Here is a 23,179-nt window from a genome sequence, read left to right on the forward strand (position 1 = left end):
AGGGGCTCGAGACCAGCCTGGCAAACATGGCGAAACCCCGTCTCTACTAAAAACACAAAAATTAGCCAGGTGTGATAGTGCGCACCTGTCATCCCAGCTACTAGGAAGGCTGAGGCAGGAGAATCACTTGAGCCCAGGAGGTGGAGGTTGCAGTGAGCAGAGATGGTGCCACTGCATTCCTGCCTGGGCAACAGAGTGAGACTCCATCTCAATTGGAAAAAAGAAAATCTAGACACACATGCAGTTTCAGTGGGCCTGAGAAGATGTGTTTCCCCTGGATATGCACATTCCTGCTTGTGGCTTATCGCATCTCGTTTATTCTGTGTGAGTAGGTAGAAAATGAGCATCACGGACGTGCTCAGTGCTGACGACATTGCAGCAGCCCTCCAGGAATGCCAAGGTAGAGGGGACGTGGGGCGGGATGGGATTTCCTCACAGCTTTGCACCTTCAACGAAGCAACACAAAATCAAAATGTAGGCCAGGCAGCCAGATGCAGTGGCTCACACCTGTAATCCCAGCACTTTGGGATGCCGAGGCGGGTGGATCACAAGGTCAGGAGTTGGAGACCAGCCTGGCCAAGATGGAAACCCCATCTCTACTAAAAATACAAAAAAATTAGCTGGGCGTGGTGGTAGGCACCTGTAATCCCAGCTACTCGGAAGGCTGAGGCAGAAAATTGCTTAACCCAGGAGGCGGAGGTTGCAGTGAGCTGAGATCGCGCCACTGCACTCCAGCCTGGGAGACAGAGCAAGACTCTGTCTCCAAAAAAAAAAAAAAAAAAAAAAAAAAAAAATGTGGACCAGGCATGGTGGCTCACATCTGTAATCCCAACACTTTTTGGAGGCCAGGGTGAGAGGACTGTTTGGGCCCAGGAGTTTGAGACCAGCCTGGGCAACATAGCAAGGCTCCATCTCTACAAAATAAAAATAAAAACTAGCAGGGCATGATGGCATGTGCCCGTGGTCCCAGCTACTCGGGAGACTGAGGTAGGAGGATCACTCAAGCCCAGGAGGTTGAGGCTGTGGTGAGCTATGATCACTACACTGCACTCCAGCCTGGACGACAGAGTGAAACTCTGTCTCTAAATAAATAAATAAATAAATAAATAAATAAATAAATAAATAAATAAGAGCTTGGCTGGAAAGTTCGTGGAATTGGAGAAGAAAACTACTATTTATTAGATAACTAAAATTATAGAGATCTGGGATCTGAGCACATAATTACACTTCTGTAAGACAAAAGAAACCTACAAAACATGAAAGCAAGAAATCACTGAAAGGCCAGGTGTGGTGCTCACGCCTGTAATCCCAGCACTTCCGGAGGCTGAGGCCAGTGGATCACTTAAGGTCAGGAGTTCAAGACCAATCTGGCCATCATGGCAAAAACCTGTCTCTATCCAAAATACAAAAATGAGCTGGGCATGGGGGTGCACGCCTGTAATGCCAGCTACTTGGGAGGCCGAGGCAGGAGAATCACTTGAACTCAGGAGACAGAGATTGCAGTGAGCCGAGATCATGCCACTGCACTCCAGCCTGGGTGACAGATGAGACTCTGTCTCAAAAAAAAAAAAAAGAAAGAAAAGAAAAAACAAGAGAAAGAAATCGCCAAAGGCCGTTTAGCCTGTTGAAATCCAGTGATTGCATTTCCCCTACCAATTAGACCAGGGATGTTGCGGGCTGGGCTACACCGCCTGTAAAGTGGGCCAGGGGGAGGGGGAGGCGCAGAGGAGAGGAGAACGGAAAAGGGAAATGGACAAAACCAGCTGGAGGAGGGAAGGCTGGGACAGAGGGGACATGGGATGCCATCACAGAGGCATCAAGTCTCGGCTGTCCCAAAATCTTGGACCAGTTGAGTATCCCCGTAGCTCAGGGATATTGTTGAAGTATTTCTAATCATCTGTGTTTTCAGTACCTTGGTCCCAATATAGAATGTGATCCAATGAGTGTCAGAATAACTCATTCTCTGTTCTTTAGACCCAGACACTTTTGAACCCCAAAAATTCTTCCAGACGTCAGGCCTCTCCAAGATGTCAGCCAGTCAGGTGAAGGACGTTTTCCGGTTCATAGACAACGACCAGAGCGGGTACCTGGATGAAGAAGAGCTTAAGTAAGCTTTGTCCTGAGTCTGTCTGGTACCCAGCACTGCTGGGTGGCCTTGGGGTGCAATGGGGGCCAGGATACTGAGTATTTCTTCAATGGCCAGCCTCAGTGTTGGTCATTCAGCCAAGCATCATTAAAGCAAAGGACATGAGTCAGTTGACCACACATCTACCCATGCAAAGCCCTCAACATGGGCAGTGAAGACTGCAGGTGCAAAGATTCTTTTTTTTTTTTTTTTTTTTTTTGAGATAGGGTCTTGCTGTGTCACCCAGGCTGGAGTGCAGTGGGGTGATCTCAGCTCCCTGCAGCCTCCGCCTTCCAAGTTCAAGTGGTTCTCATGCCTCAGTCTCCCAAGTAGCTGGGATTACAGGTGCATGCCACCACGTCCAGCTAATTTTTGTATTTTGAGTAGAGATGGGGTTTCACCATGTTGCCCAGGCTGGTCTCAAACTCCTGGCTTCAAGTGATCCTCCTGCCTTGGCCTCCCAAAGTGCTGGGATTACAGGTGTGAGCCACGGCGCCCAGCCGCAAAGATTCTTTGGTGTAAGGGATTTCCTTTGGGAAATGGACTTTAGAAAACTAAAACTTTGGCTAAACGTGGTGGCTCATGCCTGTAATTCCAGCTACTCAGAAGACTGAAGCACAAGAATCTCTTGAAATCAGGAGGCAGAGGTTACAGTGAGCCGAGATCATGCAGCTGCACTCCAGCTTGGGTGACAGAGACAGACTCTGTCTCAAATAAATAAATAAATAAAAATTAAAAACACTAAAAGCTTAAAAATGGGCCAGCCACTGTGGCTCACACTTACAATGCCAGCCCTTTGGGAGGCTGAGGTGGGCGGATTGCTTGAGTGAGCCCAGGAGTTCAAGACCAGTCTGGGCAACATGACAAAACCTTGTCTCTATAAAAAAATACAAATTTTGGCCGGGCATGGTGGCTCAAGCCTGTAATCCCAGCACTTTGGGAGGCTGAGATGGGTGGATCATGAGGTCAGGAGACCGAGACCATCCTGGCTAACACGGTGAAACCCCATCTCTACTAAAAAATGCAAAACAAAACAGAAAAACTAGCCGGGCGAGGTGGCGGGCACCTGTAGTCCCAACTACTTGGGAGGCTGAGGCAGGAGAATGGCGTAAACCCGGGAGGCGGAGCTTGCAGTGAGCTGAGATCCGGCCACTGCACTCCAGCCTGAGCAACAGAGTGACACTCCGTCTCAAAAAAAAAAAAGTACAAATGTTAGTGGGGCATGGTGGGGAGCACCTGTCGTCCCAGCTCCTTGGGAGGTTGAGGCAGAAGGATTGATTGAACCCAGGAAGTTGAGGCTGCAGTGAGCCATGATGATGTCACTGCCTTCCAGCCTGGGTAACAGAGCAAGACCCTGTCTCAAGAAAAACCCAAAAACCAAACCAAAACAAAAAAAACCCTTAAAAATGAAATGCCCACCATTGGTTTCTACAGCTTAAGGAAACCTCTGCTAAGACCTTGGCTAATTATTGCAAGTGCTGGAAACAGATGATTTACTTAAAGGAAAAACAAAAGTGTAAACACAGAGATGCATGATCTTTCAGAAAATCCCCATGGATCTTTATTATCCTGTAGGTTTTTCCTCCAGAAGTTTGAGAGTGGTGCCAGAGAACTGACCGAGTCAGAAACCAAGTCCTTGATGGCTGCTGCGGATAATGACGGAGATGGAAAAATTGGAGCAGAGGGTACGTCCACGCCTGTACGTAGCATAAAACACTCTAGCTCAGGAAGCATCCGTGAGAGCTTGGGCTGTGAGATCCAACCGATGTGGCTTAAAATCCCTTTCTTAACCTTACTGAGCCTCAGTCTTCTCATCTGTAAAATGGGACTAAAGTAAGGATGCAAATGATGTGTGTGAAAACCCTGGCATAATGCTCGGGAGGTGCTATAGAAGCTGGTCACACTGGTCATTGTCTAGGAGCTGCAAAATATCCTTCACCTGACTAGGGGACTAGCTAGCCACCTGGCCAATTATTTGCAAGATGCCATAATGCACCTGCATATAGCACAAGGAATTTCCACCAGTGGGGTTTGAACCTCTCAGAATAAGGGGAAGATTTACATCTTCAGACCAGGGTCCACTGGCATGCGTATGAAGGCCTCTTCGTTTTCAAGGGTTTAGACAAATATTTTTTATTGGACATTAGCCCGCCAAGTGGATAATATTAAACAGAGAACAAATAAGCCAACCTCATTTACTGCATCTTCCATAGGCAGAATCCTAGGTTTGAGCTTTAGAATACACTAGCACAGCTGTAGGACTATTTTCACTTGCTTTTGTCACGTTGCTAGCGTGCTTTTTAGCTATGTGCCTGCCAACTCAGCAGAACGTATGGTGGTCCTTCCGGTGGTGCCAATTTGAAATTTAAAACTGCTACATTAGATGCTTATTTAAAAAAAAAAAAAAAAACCCTGTTCAAAATTATACCACTATTGCTTACTACATGGGAGTTAATGCAGATAGATAGCTCATAAAAACAGATTAGGTAAGGGGGGGGTTGACTTATTTAAACATAACCATGGGCTGGGCGTGGTGGCTCAAGCCTGTAATTCCAGCACTTTGGGAGGCCAAGGCGGGCAGATCCCCTGAAGTCAGGAGTTCAAGACCAGACTGACCAACATGGTGAAACTCCGTCTCTATTAAAAATATTAAAAATTAGCCGTGCGTGGTGGTGCGCGTCTGTAATTCTAGCTACTCGGGAGGCTGAGGCAGGAGAATCGCTTGAACCCAAGAGACAGAGGTTGCAGTGAGCCGAGATCATACCATTGCACTCCAGCCTGGGCAACAACAGCGAAACTCTGTCTCAAAAAAAAAAAAGATAAACATAACCATGAAAGATTTCCAAATAAACAAAGTTTATCGATAAATATAAAGCAAATCCCCAGTTTTTTATATCAATCTGTAACATCCATACCTTGTTATTATTACTGTTATCCTTCTTTCAGTAACAGAAACTTGTGGAGGTAGGTTCAATGGAGGAGAGTCCGTTCAAAGTCCCACCCTATCAAATATATCCTAAAAATGCGATACCCAGCTACAGAATAGAGAAAGAAAACCTCCCCTTTCTGTCTGCAATTGACCAGACAACAAGTTAAATGTTCACAGATGGCCACAGGTAATTACACTGAATTCATTCATTCATTCAAAATGAACGAATAGAAGTGATGGGCTTGACAAGTTCTAATTCAAAGGCCTCTATCGCAAAGCTGAAGGTGTTTGTTAAATAAGATTATTCAGAGAAAGGGAACCCTGTGGACTCCCTGGAGATATAGTCATTGATACCCAGGTCTCCTCTCCTTCCCTCCCCTCTCCTTTTTTTGAGATGGAGTCTGGCTCTGTCATCCAGGCTGGAGTGCAATGGCACGATCTCAGCTCACTGCAACCTCCATCTCCCGGGTTCAAGCGATTCTCCTGTCTCAGCCTCCTGAGCAGCTCGGATTACAGGCACGCGCCACCACGCCCAGCTAAGTTTTGTATTTTTAGTAGAGACAGGGTTTCACCATTTTGGCCAGGATGGTTTCAATCTCATGACCTCATGATCCACCTGCCTCGGCCTCCCAAAGTGCTGGGATTACATGCGTGAGCCACCGCGCCCGGCCGGTTTTTCTTACTTTTGTCCCCTCCAAGGGGGCCATGCCCATCATCTGACAATTTTCTTCACTTCCTTCCCTCTTTGGAATTCTCATTGGCCACAGCATGTCTGTAAAGAACCAAGCCACCTCCACTGACCCTGTTCTCACCTCCTGTGTTCTAGAATTCCAGGAAATGGTGCACTCTTAAAAGCCCCAGTCTCTGGAGAAAAGAGAGAAAGGAATAATCACCTGGAAGGACTCCAAAGCCCTGGGAATGGGGAACCCCACATCCTACCCCTACCTAATTTGTTAATTTCCCCGGAAACCTTCTGCAGTTTGCTCATTGTTTCAGCGAGGTCATGAGAGAGTCACTCATGACTTTCTCCGTGGTGGATATGCCCTGACGACTTCTGTAAGCCCCCATCCCCCGACAGGCAATGCCTCTAAAAATCACCCAATAAAGGCAGGCTTCTCATATCTGCCGATGTGTGGGCGTGTTTTTTTCTCAGCAGGATATTCAAGCAAGCTGGGACCAAGGGCTTTTCGTCAGATTTCTGGTCCCATCAAGCTTGAAGTGGGCCACGCTGGTGTTACGCTTGAGCAAACAAGGAAATCAGGTTTTGGAGGATTTTTTTTTGGTTGTTTCTTTAAAGTTACAGATAAATGCCATTGTCAAGCTAGGATTTTTCTCAGCAACTCTTCTGAACACTGAAATTAATAGAAAGGGATTTTCGCCAGCATAAAATCACTCTTTTTTTTTTTTGAGATGGAGTCTCACTCTGTCACCCAGGCTGGAGTGCAGTGGCTCAATCTTGGCTCACTGCAACCTCTGCCTTCCGAGTTCTAGCTATTGTCCTGCCTCAGCCTTGCAAGTAGCTGGGATTACAGGCGCCCACCACCACACCTGGCTAATTTTTGTATTTTTAGTAGAGATGGGGTTTCTCCATGTTGGCCAGGCTGGTCTCAAACTCCTGACCTCAAGTGATCAGCCCACCTTGGCCTCCCAAAGTGCTGGGATTACAGGCGTGAGTCACTGCGCCCAGCCAATCACTCTTACCGGTGTGTTTTCTGCCATGCCTTAGTTAGAAAGCCACTTTGCTTTTAATTAAGACAAAACAGAATGCGTGTCTGTAGCGGTCTGTAAAGCTCAGGAGAGACTTGCGCTTCCAGGTTAGTACAAACGGACCCATTTCCTCTTTATTATATATTTATTTATTTTGAGACAAGATCAGGCTCCCTCGCCCAGACTGGAGTGCAGTGGCATGATCTCAGCTCACTGCAACCTCTGCCTCCTGGACTCAAACCATCCTCCCACCTCAGCTTCCTGAGTAGCTGGGACTACAGGCGTGAACCACCACACCTGGCTAACTTTTGTATTTTTGGTAGAGGTGAGGTTTTTGCTATGTTGCTTAGGCTGATCTCGAACTGCTGGGCTAAAGCGATCCTCCCACCTCAGCCTCCCAAAGTGTTGGGATAACAGGCGTGAGCCACCGCACCTGGCCTTACTTTTTATTGTTTATTTATTAGAGATGGTGGGGGAGGTTCTTGCTATGTTGCTCAGGTTGGTTTGGAACTGCTGGTCTCAAGTCATCCTCCCACTTCAGCCTCCCAAAGTGCTGGGATTGCAAGTGTGAGCCACCACAGACCCATTTTCAAGTCTTTTTTCTTCTTTTTTTTTGAGACAGTCTCACTCTGTCACCCAGGCTGGAGTGCGGTGGCGTGATCTCGGCTCACTGCAACCTCCGCCTCCTGGGTTCAAGCGATTCTCCTGCCTCATCCTCCCGAGTAGCTGGGATTACAGGTGCCTGCCACCACGTGGTGGCTAATTTTGTTTTGTTTTTTTTTTTTTTTTTGAGACGGAGTCTCGCTCTGTCGCCCAGGCTGGAGTGCAGTGGTGCGATCTCGGCTCACTGCAAGCTCCGCCTCCCGGGTTCACGCCATTCTCCTGCCTCAGCCTCCCGAGTAGCTGGGACTACAGGCGCCTGCCACCACGCCAGGCTAATTTTTTTTGTATTTTTTAGTAGAGATGGGGTTTCACCGTGTTAGCCAGGATGGTCTTGATCTCCTGACCTCGTGATCCGCCCGTCTCGGCCTCCCAAAGTGCTGGGATTACAGGCTTGAGCCACCGCTCCTGGCCTGCTAATTTTGTATTTTTAAAGACAGGGTTTCACCATGTTGGCCAGGCTGGTCTCGAACTCCTGATCGCAGGTGATCCATCCGCCCACCTAGGCTTCCCAAAAGATTCCAACCCAATCTTAGGTATGACAACCATACCTGGCCGCCGCCTCCTCCTCCTCCTCCTCCTCCTCCTCCTCCTCCTCCGCTCTCAAAAAAAAAAAAAAAAAAAAAAAAAAAGAGCGAGAGAGAGAGAGAGAGAAGCAAGCTCTCAGAGAGCCTCACCTGCTCTCACCCATCCTCTGACAGCTCCCCCTTCTCTTCCTCAGCCACTGGTTTCCTGGCTCTAAGGCGATTCACCTCAGCCCAGTACACCTAGACTCGCCTTCGCATTTGAGGCTAGCCTCCGGGGTTCTGTTACAGGGCTGTCATTAGGGCTGGGCAGTCTCAAGCCAGGAAATTCTCACCAGGCTGGTTTCCAGGTGGCACATTAAAGCTCTTCTCTCTGGCTAACCCTGCAAGTTGAAGACTCCTGGGAACAATTGAGGCATTTTCTGGAGAGCTTGTGTAAAAGCTCACACTTTTTACTAAACCCTCCAGCTCACAAGAGACCTTGGGGCTCTTCCAGATTGCTTCTGGCACACTAACTAGCTTAGTGGCTTTTGAACTCTGTTTTGCGGAGGGTCATGTTAAATGTAGTTCCTCAAAGTATGGGGCACATACTAGTAGGGGGCCTCAAGATGACTTTAGGGGGACAGGGACAAACTTTTGTTTGTTTATTTATTTATTTTACAGTATCACTCTCAGCATAGTGACTTTTTGTTTTGTTTTGTTTTTTTGAGATAGAGTCTCACTGTTGCCCAGGCTGGAGAGCAGTGGTTCACTGCAAACTTTGCCTCCTAGGTTCAAGCGATTCTGCTGCCTCAGCCTCCTGAGTAGCTGGGATTACAGGCATGCACCACCATGCCCAGCTAAGTTTTGTATTTTTAGTAGAGAAGGGGTTTCACCACGTTGGCCAGGCTGGTCTCGAACTCCTGACCTCAGGTGATCTGCCCACCTCGGCCTCCCAAAGTGCTGGGATGACAGGCATGAGCCACCACACCTGGCTGAGCCTTGATTCTTAAAACAATCCACATTTTGCCTTCACCGCCACACCATACACTGGTATATTCTGATCTGCTATTTTCTTTTCACTGCACCAGCCATCCCCAGCTAAGAATTCTTTGTCTCATCAACAGTTCTAAACGGGTGATTCTGTCATTCCATGGGGCTTCTGACCACCACAGACACCTCAGAGAAACAACGTGGATGATAACGCTTTTTTTTTTCTTTTTTTTTTTTTTTGAGACGGAGTCTCGCTCTGTCGCCCAGGCTGGAGTGCAGTGGCTGGATCTCAGCTCACTGCAAGCTCTGCCTCCCGGGTTCACGCCATTCTCCTGCCTCAGCCTCCTGAGTAGCTGGGACTACAGGGGGCCGCCACCTCACCCGGCTAGTTTTTTGTATTTTTTTTTAAGTAGAGACGGGGTTTCACCGTGTTAGCCAGGATGGTCTCGATCTCCTGACCTTGTGATCCGCCCGTCTCGGCCTCCCAAAGTGCTGGGATTACAGGCTTGAGCCACCGCGCCCGGCCGATAATGCTTTTTAAATCACAGTTGTGAGTTTTTCATGGACCAAGAACTCCTTACCCACTGCAGCTGCCAAGACAACCTCACCCTAATCTAGGTTAAGAGCGTGGATTTCTCTCACTCTTTTTTTTTTTTTTTTTTTGAGACGGAGTCTTGCTCTGCCACCCAGGCTGGAGTGCAGTGGCCGGATCTCAGCTCACTGCAAGCTCCGCCTCCCGGGTTTACGCCATTCTCCTGCCTCAGCCTCCCGAGTAGCTGGGACTACAGGCACCCGCCTCGTCGCCCGGCTAGTTTTTTGTATTTTTAAGTAGAGACAGGGTTTCACCATATTAGCCAGGATGGTCTCGATCTCCTGACCTCGTGATCCGCCCATCTCGGCTTCCCAAAGTGCTGGGATTACAGGCTTGAGCCACCGCGCCCGGCCTCACTCTCTTTTTTTTAAATAGAGACTGGGGGTGGGGGGGGTGTCTCACTATGTTGGCCAGGGTGGTCTTGAACTCCTGGCCTCAATCAGTCCTCCTACCTCGGCCTCTGAAAGTGCTGGGATTACAGGCATGAGCCATATGCCCAGCCTAATTTCTCTTATTTCTTTTCTGTCAATCAGGAGGGCACCTGAATAGGAAAAATGACTAAAGGGGGGGGGGGGGGTTATATGGAGCCCCCAGGGGACACTGTGTCATTAAGTCTTATATAGCAAGACCCATCTCTACAAAAATAAACTAGTGCCCCAAGAGGTTGCCTCCTAGTCACAGGTGGAATTAAATGCTCCAGGAGCGTTCCCCAAATCCAAACAACACAATTAAAAACTGCTGTGAGTAAAGCCAAGCTCATCAGGATTGGATTAGGTCAAGACTATTAGGCCTGACTGTCTCAGGGAAAATGCTTAGATGTATACAAAGGGATAAATACCCAGAAATTTTGTTTTTTTTTTCAGAGTCTCGCTCTGTTGCCCAGACTGGAGTGCAGTGGTATAATCTCAGCTCATGCAACCTCCACCTCCCAGGTTCAAGCAATTCTCTTGCCTCAGCTTCCCAAGAGCTGGGATTACAGGCGCGCACCACCACACCCAGCTAATTTTTGTATTTTTTGTAGACACGGGGTTTTGCCATGTTGGCCAGGCTGGTCTCAAACTCCTGGCCTCAACTGATCCACCCGCCTTGGCCTCCCAATGTGCTGGGATTACAGGCGTGAACCACTGCACCTGGCTGGATTTTCAATAGGTAGAATTATAGTTGGTTACTCATAAATTTTATTCATTCTACTGTTTCAAAAGTACAATGTAAATGGACTATTATTTTTGTCCATTTCAAATAACATTACACTACTTTTTCATTCTTCCGACCCAATCTTAGGGACTCATTTCAGAGTCTCTGTCAACAGCCAATAAGCAGCAATAATGAATCACTATCTCTAACACCCGAGAAGTGCCAGGTGGTACGCTTACATGAAACCTGATAATCTCATCTATACTCATACTGAATTTTAATTCTGTTATTTGGATTCTAAGCATGCTCTGCTGGGGTTGAGGGGGGATTTACTCCACCTGTGCATACAAGTAAAACTCTTTGGGGATTAGAAAACAATTTTTTAGAGATGGGGTCTTGCTGTGTTGCCCAGGCTGGAGTGTGGTGATGCAACCATAGGTTACTGCAGCCTCCAACTCCTGAGTTCAAGTGATTCTCCTGCCTTAGCCTCTCAAGTAACTGGGACTACAGGTGGTCACCACTGCACCCAGCTAAGTTTTGAATTTTTTGTAGAGATAGGGTCTTGCTATGTTGCCAGGGGTAGTCTGGAACTCCTAGCCTCAAGTGATCCTCCCACCTGAGCCTCCCAAAGTGCAGGGATCACAGGCATGAACCACCATGGCTGGCTTCTTTGCACATCTGAGCATATTCATTAATTAGTACATTTTTATTTAGTTGTTATTTTTCTTTTTTTTTTTTTTTTTTTTTTTTTTTTGAGACAGAGTATCGCTCTGCCCCCAGGCTGGAGTGCAGTGGCCGGATCTCAGCTCACTGCAAGCTCCGCCTCCCGGGTTCACGCCATTCTCCTGCCTCAGCCTCCCAGTAGCTGGGACTACAGGCGCCCGCCACCTCGCCCAGCTAATTTTTTTGTATTTTTAGTAGAGACGGGGTTTCACCGTGTTAGCCAGGATGGTTTCGATCTCCTGACCTCGTGATCCGCCCGTCTCGGCCTCCCAAAGTGCTGGGATTACAGGCTTGAGCCACCGCGCCCGGCCTAGTTGTTATTTTTCTAAGTTTGCATTTTGTTTAAAAAAATTAGCATTTCCAAGTCTTTGATGGGAAGTATAATTTGAAAATAATTTTTTTAAGTTACCCGAGTTGAGTCATTACATAAATTTCATACACATTTCCTATTCAACATGTATCTCACAATGAAAAGAATAAAAGGAGATGTAGTAAAATGGTAATACTAGTTATCGCCAGCTGGGAGGAATACAGAACAGTGAGAGAAGACTGGAGCCTTTATAAAAGTGCAGCATGGGCCAGGTGCATTGGCTCACGCCTCGCCTCCCAAAGTGCTGGGGGCTGAGGCAGCCAGATCACCTGAGGTCAGGAGTTAGAGACCAGCCTGGTCAACATGGTGAAACCCCGTCTCTGCTAAAAGTACAAAAATTAGCCAGGTGTGGTGGTAAGCACCTGTAATTCCAGCTACTTGGGAGGCTGAGGCAAGAGGGCAGGAGACTTGCTTGAACCCAGGAGGTGGTGGTTGCAGCAAGCCGAGATCACACCACTGCGACTCCAGCCTGGGTAACAGAGATTGACTCCATCTCAAAAAAAAAAAAAAAAAAAAACGTGGTAACTAGAGAAAATGAAGGAAAAAAGTCAAATTTTAAATTTTAAAAAGACCAGTCTGGACAACATAGGGAGACCCTGTCTCTACAAAAAAAAACTTAAAAATTAGCTGAGTGTGGTAGCATGCCCCTGTGGTCCCAGCTACTTGGGAGGCTGAGGATCCCTTGAGCCTGGAAGTTGAGGCCACAGTGAGCCATGATCATTCCAGTACATTCCAATCTGGGTGACAGAGCGAGACCCTGTCTCAAAAATAAATTAATAAAATAAAATAAAATAAATAAAATGAAAAGAGATGCAGAGTTTGCCCAATTATTATCACTAAACCAAAGTAGTAATAAATTTCTTTTTTTTTTTTTGAGACAGAGTCTCGCTCTGTTGCCCCCAGGCTGGAGTGCAGTGGCATGATCTCGGCTCACTGCAACCTCTGCCTCCCAGGTTAAAGTGATCTTCCCACCTCAGTTTCCCAACTAGCTGACATTATAAGCGCCCGCCACCATGTCCAGCTAATTTTTGTATGGTTACTTGAGATGAGGTTTCACCATATTGGCCAGACTGGTCTCAAACTCCCAGTCTCAGGTGATCCACCTGCCTCAGCCTCCCAAAGTGCTGGGATTACAGGCATCAGCCACTGTACCTGGCCCAAAGTAGTAATAAATTCTGATCTCAAAAAAATTCTTTCATGCCAAGAGTGTGTCCCACACGCAAATTAATGAAAGCTTGGCATGCCGTTCTGTTCCCAAAATTTCTATTCATTGTTTGACTCATTTGTATGTATTTTTATGTACTGAAGGAAAATGTTAAATATAACATACCCAAAATGAAAACAAAACTCTAGAGAAAATTATAACAATCCAGAAAAGGGATTGACAAACATACAGCCAACTTTATCTTTGTGCTTGCCTTCTCTATTTTTACCTAATTTGCAGATGACCACAGGTCTGCCTCAAGAGAGCTTGTTCTCAGCACCCAAACGATGCATGTCGACTTTGCTGTTGCTGAGACAGAGTTTCGCTCTTGTTGCCCAGGTCAGAGTGCAGTGGTGCAAGCTCGGCTCACTGCAACCGCCGCCTCCCGGGTTCAAGCGATTCTCCTGCCTCAGCGTCCTGAGTAGCTGGGATTACAGGCATGTGCCACCACGCCTGGCTAATTTTGTATTTTTAGTAGAGACGGGGTTTCTCCATGTTGGTCAGGCTGGTCCCCATCTCCCGACCTCAGGTGATTCGCCCACCTTGGCTTCCCAAAGCGCTGGGATTACAGGCGTGAGTCACCACGCCCGGGCATATGCTGACTTTGAAATGAAAGTCTATGGCCAGGTGTGGTGGCTCACATTTGTAATCCCAACACTTTGGAAGGCCAAGGTTCAAGGATCACTTAAGCCCAGGAGTTTGAGACTAGCTTGGGCAACATAGCAAGATCCTGTCTCTACAAAAAATGTAAAAGTTAGCTGGGTGTGGTGGCGCAGCTGTAGTCCCAGCCATTCAGGAGGACGCCTTGGGCCATGGAGGTGGAGGCTGCAGTGAGCTGTGATCGCACCACTGCACTCCAGTCTGGATGACAGACCAAGACCCTATCTCAAAAAAAAAAAAAAAAGAAAAGAAAATAAAAAAGAAAGAAATGAAGGTCTAGAATGCAACGTAGGTCACAGAGCTGAAAAAACAAGCATCCTGTTATTTTTCCCTAATTGCTTATAAAACAGGGCTGGAACTGTGGCTTTCATTTTGACTATTTTTACTTAATTATAATTTTGGCTTATAGTTTGGGAGAGTAGTTCATATTTTGGTAGAACATGATTTTTTTTTTTTGTTTTTGTTTCTGTTTTTGTTTTGAGATGGAGTCTTACTCTATCACCAGGCTGGAGTGCGGTGGCACAATTTCGGCTCACTGCAACCTCCACCTGCCAGGTTGGCAATTCTCCTACCTCAGCCTCCCAAGTAGCTGGGATTACAGGTGCCTACCACCACACCTGGATAATCTTTGCATTTTTAGTAGAGACGGGTTTCACCATGTTGGCCAGACTGGTCTTGAACCCCTGACCTCAGGTGATCCGCCCACCTTGGCCTCCCAAAGTGCTGGGATTACAGGCGTGAGCCACCGCGCCCATGCAGAACATGATCTTAAAACCAGTTTTGTGTGTTTGCTTTGGCAGCACGTATACTAAAATTGGAACAATACAGAGAGATTAGCATAAAAAAATAAAATTTTAAAAACCACCTTTGTGAATGTTTAGTGGTTGAGAATTATTAAAATACTTCAAACGTTATCTAGTATTTTGCTTCAGCATCTGTATATTATGAAGTATTTATAAGATTTTGTATTTACAAAATACTATGAAGTAGGATTTTATAAATACTTTTTTGTAAATACTATTTTGTAAGTACTACTAATTAGTAAATACTTCAGTAATTTGTAAATACTTTAGTATTTTATAAATACTAAGTATTTTAATATTTAGCACCACTACATAATTGCACAAATCTGTAATTAATTGGTATTTTGTAATAGTTATTTGCTAAGTACTGCTACTCAGTAAATATGTTAGCATTTTGTAAGTAGTCATTTGCTAAGTACTGCTACACAGTAAACACTTCCATATTTTGTAAATAGTCATTTGCTAAGTATGGCTCTTCAGTAATTGTTTTAGTATTTTGCAGGTAGTCATTTGCTAAGCACTGATACTCAGTAAATGCTTTAGTATTTTGTAAGTAGTTATTTACTAAGTAGTAGTACTTAGTAATGATGAGCACTCAGGAATCCAATTGCAAGCAAAAACGTATCTTATATCTCTTCTGCTCATGTTAAGGTATAGGGTTACTTTGCAAACACTAAGAAGACAGATGAAATTGGTATCACCAGGATGGTTTCCACCTGGCCTGTTAATTTATTCACTGGAAGGACTCTTCATTTGCATATGTTTTCACAGGTTTCAAAAAGTCAACTTTTTTTTGGTGGTGGGGGGATAGATTTTGACATTGTTTTCCTAAGGGTTCTACAATGAATGTAAATCTATTCACCTTAAATTATCATGTTTTTGAGACAGGGTCTTGCTCTGTTGCCCAGGCTGGCCTACAGGGGAGTGATCATGGCTCACTGCAGCCTCGACCTCCCGAGGCTCAGGTGATCCTCCCACCTCAGCCTCCTGAGTAGCTTGGACTAGAGGTGCATGCCACCATGCCCAGCTAAGGTTTTTTCGTTTCTTTCTTTCTTTTTACTTTTTTTTTTTTTTTTTTTTTGTAGAGATGGGGTCTCACAATGTCGCCCAGGCTGGTTTCCAACTCCCAGGCTCAAGCGATTTGCCTGCCTCAGCCTCCCAAAGTGCTAAGATTACTGGTGTGAGTCACTGTGCCTGGCTGTTAAATTATTCTTAAATCATAAAGTATTTCAAACATAAGGAGAATATTGAGCACCATAATACCTGTGCACCCGCCACCTCACTTTATCAAACCGTGGTATTACTTGTGTGATGGCTTTTTCATACATCAACTTGCTTAGGTTTTAGATATGTAGTTAGGGTGGGCCATGAGACAGTTGGCCTGGGACTTGAAGGGTGGCACGAAGCAGTAGCCATAGTACTTTACTCTTGGGAGGCCAGTGCTGGTGGCCATTCATCTGGCCAGGCTGGTCTCGAACTCCTGACCTCAGGTGATCCACCCACCTCGACCTCCCAAAGTGCTGGGATTACAGGAATGAGCCACCGTGCCCAGCCAAGACCTGCAATTCTTCACATGTATTACAGGATTACATAATTGTACAATATCTGACATTGACATCTAAAATTACATTCTTATATATAATATACATATATAAATATATATTTTCTAGTGCTTCTGCTTCTCCAATTGAACCATGACTGATAGAAATTGTGCCCATTTGAAATTTTTGAATAAAAAGGGTCACAATTGGGAGGCCGAGGCAGGTGGATCATGAAGTCAAGAGATTGAGACCATCCCGGCCAACATGATGAAACCCTGTCTCTACTAAAAATACAAAATTTAGCTGGGCAGAGTGGCGCGCACCTGTAGTCCCAGCTACTTGGGAGGCTGAGGCAGGGGAATCGCTTGAACCTGGGAGACGGAGGTTGCAGTGAACCAAGATCGCACCACTGCGCACTACAGCCTGGCCACAGAGTGAGACTCTGTCTCAAAAAAAAAAAAGTCACAAGGCTGGGCGTGGTGGCTCACACCTCTAATCCCAGCACTTTGGGAGGCCCAGGAAGGAGCATCACTTGAGCCCAGGAGTTTGAGACCAGCCTGGCCAACATGGAGAAACCCTATCTCAACCAAAATTGCAAAGAATGTGGGCATGGTGACGCACACCTGTGGTCTCAGCTCCTCAGGAGGCTGAGGCAGGAGGATCACTTGAGCCTGGGAGGCAGAGGTTGCAGTGAGCCAAGATCACTCCACTGCACTCCAGCCTGGGCGATAGAGTGAGAACGTGTCTCAGAAAAAAAACCACAAAACCGGATTTTTGAAGCTCCTTCACAAGTGATCCCAGGAGGAGATGGAAGTCAAGGACAATTTTAACTGCAGGAGAAAGATGTACCCTCACAGTAGAGGTCACCTCTGACTGACACAGTGTCTCTGGGCTCTAAATCAACAGAGAAAAGATTGGTCACTCCACTCACTGGTCTGATATTTCTGCTAACAGAATAGGATGAAGAGGCCCTTTGTCTCAGAGCTGTACGTTGCACCCAAACCTTTACCCTGCAGCTGCTTCTTAGAGCTCAATGCTGAGCGGAGTAGAGAACTCACTTGAATGTCAGATCAGCCTGTGGACTGAGCTCCATTCACAGGGTATGCAGTAGCTGAGCTCTGAAGGATGAAAGCCCATCTCTGACGTTTGTTGCCCCCTCCTCCCCATCCCCTGCCTCCTCCATTCATTCATTCAACACACATTTACTGTGTCCTGTGACACAGGCACTGTGTTAGACAACAGGAACCAGAAGATGACTCCAACAGAGTCCTGGCCTCAAGAAGTTCACTTTCCTTGACAGTAAGGAGGGCATGGCGGCCCGCACCTGTAGTCCCAGCTATATAGAAGGCAGAGGCAGGAGGATCGCTTGAGCCCAAGAGTTAGAGGCTGCAGTGAGCTATGATCATACCACTGCACTATAACCTGGGCAACAAAGCAAGACCCTGTCTCAAACCTATATATATATGTGTGTATATATGTGTGTGTGTGTGTGTATATGTGTGTGTATATAACGTATATGTATATGTATGTATATATGTGTGTGTGTGTATATATACACACACACACCCTTGATAGGGAAGAGACAGACATATGTGACAACCTATGTTCAGAACCACCTAGCCTGGAACTGCGGCTTTCTTTTTTTTTTTTTTGTAGACAGAGTCTCACTTTGTAGCCCAGGCTGGAGTGCAGTGGCACAATCTCAGCTCGCTACAAATTCCGACTCCCAGGTTCAAGTGATTCTCGTGCCTCTGCCTCCCAAGAAGCTGGGATTACAGGCGCTTGCCACCATGCTCGGCTAATTTTTGTATTTTTTTTTTTTTTTTTTTTTTTGGTAGAGATGGGGTTTCACCATGTTGGCCAGGCTGGTCTCAATCTCCTGACCTCAAGTGATCTGCCCGCCTCAGCCTCCTAAAGTGCTAGGATTACAGACATGAGCCACCGCACCCGGCCTATTTATTTATTTATTTAGTAGAGACAGTGTTTCACCATGGTGGGCCTCAGACTCCTGACTTCAAGTGATCTGCCAGCCTCGGCCTCCCAAAGTGCTGGGATTACAGACATGAGCCACCACACCCAGCCAAAACATGGATTTCTAATGGGATAATTTCAAGCACTAGAGCAAGCTAATTGGGAGAGTCAATGGCAAGGAGCAGTAGCAATCGTTTATGAAATCATGATGAGGTGCTGGCAGCTGATGCACACTCACAGTCCCACTTAATTCTTCAAGTGAAATTCCCACTTGGGAGGAATTTACTATGAGCCATTTTCCAAATAAGAGAGACAAGAGGGTCTCTACCTCTTCTTTGGTGCAAGGAGATTGGTGCAGTCGGTGAATGGCAGAAGTGGATATGCACCCAGATCTGCCTCAAGTCCAGATTCCAATTCATCACTTCCCTAAATGTGGTTTATTCTGCCAGGCTGGATAAGGGAAGTTGTTCTGCTTCCAAACTTAATATGTGACAGATGAGGCAACCTAAACCAAAGTCTTCTTGAGTTTGGCCAAACCATATGCTGCCAAGACTTGAATCCAAATAACCATAACAAGCCGCCCCAACTATGCCACAACCCACACAACTCAAAGGCAAGGGAATCCCAGGCGACGAGGTCCAGGAACAGGCACTCTGGGGAGTCTGCCACCTCTGATCCTGCTCCCGTGGCACACACAGTGCCCCATCTGCCTCCAGACCTGCGCTGAAGGAATGGGGGGAAGGGGCAAACTTTGTAAATGTGGGTGATCCAATGGTCACTTGAAGCCTCTCAAACAGGGACTCTGTAGATGATGTTAATGGGCCAAACGGAATGCACATCTGCCCCTAAATGTGTTTCTTTTCTTTTCTTTTCTTTTTTTTTTTTTTTTTTTTTTGAGACAGGGTCTTGCTCTGTTGCCCAGGCTGGAGTGTAGTGGTGCGATCTTGGCTCACCGTAACCTCTACCTTCTGGGTTCAAGTAACTCTCCTGCCTCAAGCCTCCCAAGTAGCTGGAACCACAGGCATGTGCCACCATGCCTGGCTAATTTTTTGTATTTTAGTAGAGAGGGCTGGTCTCGAACTCCTGGCCTCAAATGATTCACCTACCTTGGCCTCCTGAAGTGCTGGGATTACAGGCATGAGCCACCGTGCTCAGCCTTGTTTCTTTCTAAATGAGACTTACTTTGTGTCCTTACATTTCCTTCTACAAAAAAACTATGCCATGTGGGCACAGGAGCTTATGCCTATAATCCCAGCACTTGGAAAGCCCAAGGCCAGTGGATCACTTGAGCCCAGGAGACCAGCCTGGGTTAACATAGTGAGACCCCAGCTCTATGAAAAATTTAAAAATTAGCCAGCCATGGTGGCACGCACCTGTGGTCCCAGCTATTCCAGCGGCTGAGGCGGGAGGCTCACTTGAGCCCAGGAGTTCCAGGCTGCAGTGAGGTACGATCTGGCCACTGCACTCCAGCATGGGCAACAGAGCAAAGTGCTGTCTCAGAACAAAATACTTTTTAAATAAACTAAAAACTCAATGGGCCAGGTGTGGGTGGCTCATATCTGTAATCCCAGCACTTTGGGAGGCCAGGTGAGGCAGAATAGGGAATGAGGGTAAGGTTAACCTTAACCAAGGCTTAAGGCATAAACAAAAGAACAGCAGGTGCAGCCAGTTCTAGGCAAGATTAGGCAGTAGAGGCCACGTGCTCCGTGCTCATTCCCTCAATCAGACGCTGATTCAGTCAATCAGAGTGGGGTGGGGTGTCAGACTCTGATTGACGGGGGCGGGGGAGGGGGGGGGGGCGCAAGTCTCCACTGCAACCTCTGATTGGTCACAGGCCAATCCTTGAGAGGGTGTAACCAATTGGAGGCCTCTAACGGGCATCTAGGGGCGTTACCTAATTCTTGTAGCTTAATAAAAATCCTAATGAGGGCTATTGAGCAGTTTGCTCTATCCCGCTCCTGCTCTGTAAATTGTACTTTCACTTTAATAAATCTGTCTCCTCCTTACCCGGGTTTGTTTTGTTTTGTCTTTCGTTGCTTTGTTTTTTTGTTACTTTATTTGTGCATTTTGTTCAATTCTTTGTTCAACACGCCAAGAACCTGGACAATCCATGGTCAAGACCTTCCATCCAGTAACAGAGGCAGGAAGATCCCTTGATGCCAAGAGTTCGAGACCAGCCCATGCAACAAAGTGAGACCCGGTCTCTATTTTATTTATATATAAATATATATATATATATATATATATATATTTTATAACTATCTGGGCATGGTGGTGCATGCCTGTGGTCTCAGCTACTCCTCAGGCTGAGGTGGGAAGATCGCTTGAGCCCAGGAGTTGGAGGCTGCAGTGAGCTATGATGGCACCACTGCACTCCAACCTGGGTGCCAAAGCGAGATCCTGTCTCTTAAATTAAAAACAATACCACCAAAACAACAACAGGTTGGGCGGTGGTGTCTCACGCCTGTAATCGGAGCACTTTGGGAGACAGAAGTAGGAGACCATTTGAGGTCAGGAGTTCGAGAGCAGCCTGGGCAACACAGCGAGACTCCACCTCTACACAAAATAAAACTAGCCTTGGTGGCGCGCGCCTGTAATCCTAGCTACTTGGGAGGCTGAGGCAGGGGGATCGCTTGAGTCCCGTAGGTTGAGGCTGCAGTGAGCTGAGATCGCGCCACTACACTCCAGCCTGGATGACAAACTGAGACCCTATCAGAAAAAAAAAAAAAGTGCCCCGCTCAGTTTTTCCAGAAACGCGCAGCCCTCGCCTGTAGCCAGGAGAGAACGCCGCGAGCCAGCAAAACACAAACTCTGCCAGGAAACAGACAAGCCCACCCAGGGGTGCTAGAAGAGGACACTGCGCTGCGGGTTCTTCTTCCGGGCCGGCGGCGAGCGCTTCCGGGGCGGAGACGAGGGAGGCGGAAGTGTGGTGTCCTGGCAAGTGGCTGTTGTCTGTGGGCCGACCGTGGGAGGCTCCCGAGGTGGGGGCCGGGTCGTCATGGCTGCAGCGGCTGCCGGGGCCGGGAGCGGGCCCTGGGCTGCCCAGGAGAAGCAGTTCCCGCCCGCGCTGCTGAGTTTCTTCATCTACAACCCGCGCTTCGGGCCACGCGAAGGAGAGGTATGCGGAGTGGGCGGCGCGCGGGGTCAGCGGGCCCGAGGGGCGGGCGGCGTCCGTGCCCCCAGGGGAGGCGGTCCTGTGGATCTGCCCACCTCGAGCGGCACAGACCTAGCCTGCGTTGCGCCAGGTGTGAGTCCGGGCCAGGGACTGCGGCGGGGACCTGACAGCAGGCAGGGACCGCTTCAGGTCCTGGGTCCATGCCTGTCTATGGAATAAAGCCCCGTCGGGTCTATCACTCCACACCCCAGGTTGAGGCTCTTTGCGCTTTGCTTTGCGTCAGTTCTGGAAAATTAAAATTAACTTGGCTTTGTTAAGTGGTTAGTCCCCAGCTAGAAGCGTGGAAGCAGAGTGGCAGAAGCTAGCCCTCATGATGCAAGCCTGGAGGACCCTGTAAAAAGTTTTCGGCTAAATGAGGAAATAATTCCGGGAGGGTGTGTGTGTGTGGTTTTTCTGAGGTGGGACGGCGACTTTCTCAAAGGATGTCCAGAGCTGTGTTTTGTTACCAACAAGTAACAGTTTTTTTTTAGTCTGTCCAGGCTGGGCGCCGTGACTCACGCCTGTAATCCCAGCACTTTAGGAGGCCGAGATGGAACGATTGCTTGAGGCCAGGAGTTCCAGACCAGCCTGGGCAACATAGCAAGATCCCCATCTCTTACCCACCCCCGCAAAAAAAAAAAAAAAAAAATCGAAAAATGAGCCAGGTGTGGTGGTACGCACCTGTAGTTCCAGCTACTCAGGAGGCTGAGGCCAGAGGATCACTTGAGCCCGAGTGGTTGAGGCTGCAGGGAAGCTGTAATTGCGCCACTGCACTACAGCCTGGGCCACAGAGACCACATCTCCAGAAAAAGAAAAAGAAAAAACAAAACTTGTTAGTTCAAATGCCTTGGAACTGGCTGGATTTAATTTTCAGGGAGCTGTGTGTCTGCAGATGTGCACACCTTTGTTTCTTACAAGCATTGGTGTATTACAAATTAGCACTAGGAAAAACATTTAGAGACTGAGTTTTCGTAGAAATTACCTGGTGCTGCTTCAGATATAATGTGACCTATTGAATATCAAAACTGCCTTTCTGGCTGGTGGGCAGTATTTGCACATGGTGAGATAATTCCTGGTTTTCTTACTATTTTAAATAATAGAGACGAGGTCTCATTGTGTTGCCCAGGCTGGTCTTGAACTCCTGAGCTCGAGTTATCCTCCCGCCTTGGCCTCTCAAAGTGCTAGGATTACAATTCCTGTTTTTCTAAAACGTTTTTGTTTTGTTTTGTCATTAGCATGTGTGACACAAGAGGTCGACATTGAACTTAGTGTTTTCAGTAGCTAAGATGAAATGTTTATATTAATGTGCTTCTGTTTCTTCATGTTTCAGGAGGAAAATAAGATTTTATTTTATCATCCAAATGAGGTAGAAAAGAATGAAAAGATTAGAAATGTCGGATTGTGTGAAGCTATTGTACAGTTCACAAGGTAATAGCTTTAAGTGTGCCTTTTAGAGTTCAGTGAATTCTTAAAACTTCTGCTGGAGAATTGTCCCAAACATATTTTTTTTAACCTTTGTAGGACCTTTAGCCCATCAAAACCTGCAAAATCTTTACATACCCAGAAGAATAGACAGTTCTTCAATGAACCAGAAGAACATTTCTGGATGGTCATGGTATTTACATACACAGTGTATCTTTCTGAAATTGTACGGTGAAGTTAAGGGTGATCTTTACTATTCAGAATTTGGGAAAGTTCTCTGACTATTGCATCCAAGTAACATTAAAATAAAATTGGTTACAATTTTAAAGTCAAGTTCTTCCGGCTGGGCGCGGTGGCTCAAGCCTGTAATCCCAGCACTTTGGGAGGCCGAGACGGGCGGATCACGAGGTCAGGAGATCGAGACCATCCTGGCTAATACGGTGAAACCCTGTCTCTACTTAAAAATACAAAAAACTAGCCGGGCGACGAGGCGGGCGCCTGTAGTCCCAGCTACTCGGGAGGCCGAGGCAGGAGAATGGCGTAAACCCGGGAGGCGGAGCTTGCAGTGAGCTGAGATCTGGCCACTGCACTCCAGCCTGGGCGACACAGCGAGACTCCATCTCAAAAAAAAAAAAAAAAAAAAAGTCAAGTTCTTCCTATTTGCTTTATTTGTTCTTGGGGCTGTTTT

At 47.0% G+C, this 23,179-nt stretch overlaps 1 protein-coding gene and 1 pseudogene across 1 annotated transcript; both read left to right on the top strand.

The window, feature by feature from the left end:
* Window positions 1–245: 245 nt before the first annotated feature.
* OCM2 (oncomodulin 2) lies at window positions 246–6,174 on the top strand. The gene is made up of 4 exons (XM_030933175.1): window positions 246–400; window positions 1,975–2,107; window positions 3,701–3,810; window positions 5,881–6,174. The coding sequence occupies exons 1-4, from the start codon at window positions 340–342 to the stop codon at window positions 5,904–5,906; spliced, it is 330 nt and encodes a 109-aa protein (XP_030789035.1). The 5' UTR covers window positions 246–339; the 3' UTR covers window positions 5,907–6,174.
* Window positions 6,175–20,834: 14,660 nt separating this feature from the next.
* LOC104665009 overlaps window positions 20,835–23,179 on the top strand; it is a 29,432-nt pseudogene continuing 27,087 nt past the window's right edge.

Source organism: Rhinopithecus roxellana, chromosome 6 (genome assembly GCF_007565055.1).
Source record: "Rhinopithecus roxellana isolate Shanxi Qingling chromosome 6, ASM756505v1, whole genome shotgun sequence".
In the NCBI taxonomy this organism is placed as follows: domain Eukaryota; kingdom Metazoa; phylum Chordata; class Mammalia; order Primates; family Cercopithecidae; genus Rhinopithecus; species Rhinopithecus roxellana.

What these genes read in the sequence shown, in the direction of transcription:
- OCM2 (XM_030933175.1), top strand. Translation starts at nt 340, where the DNA reads ATGAGCATCACGGACGTGCTCAGTGCTGACGACATTGCAGCAGCCCTC. An exon ending in CTGGATGAAGAAGAGCTTAA is followed by an intron (nt 2,108 to 3,700) that starts GTAAGCTTTGTC and finishes ATTATCCTGTAG; the next exon opens with GTTTTTCCTCCAGAAGTTTG. An exon ending in TGGAAAAATTGGAGCAGAGG is followed by an intron (nt 3,811 to 5,880) that starts GTACGTCCACGC and finishes CCTGTGTTCTAG; the next exon opens with AATTCCAGGAAATGGTGCAC.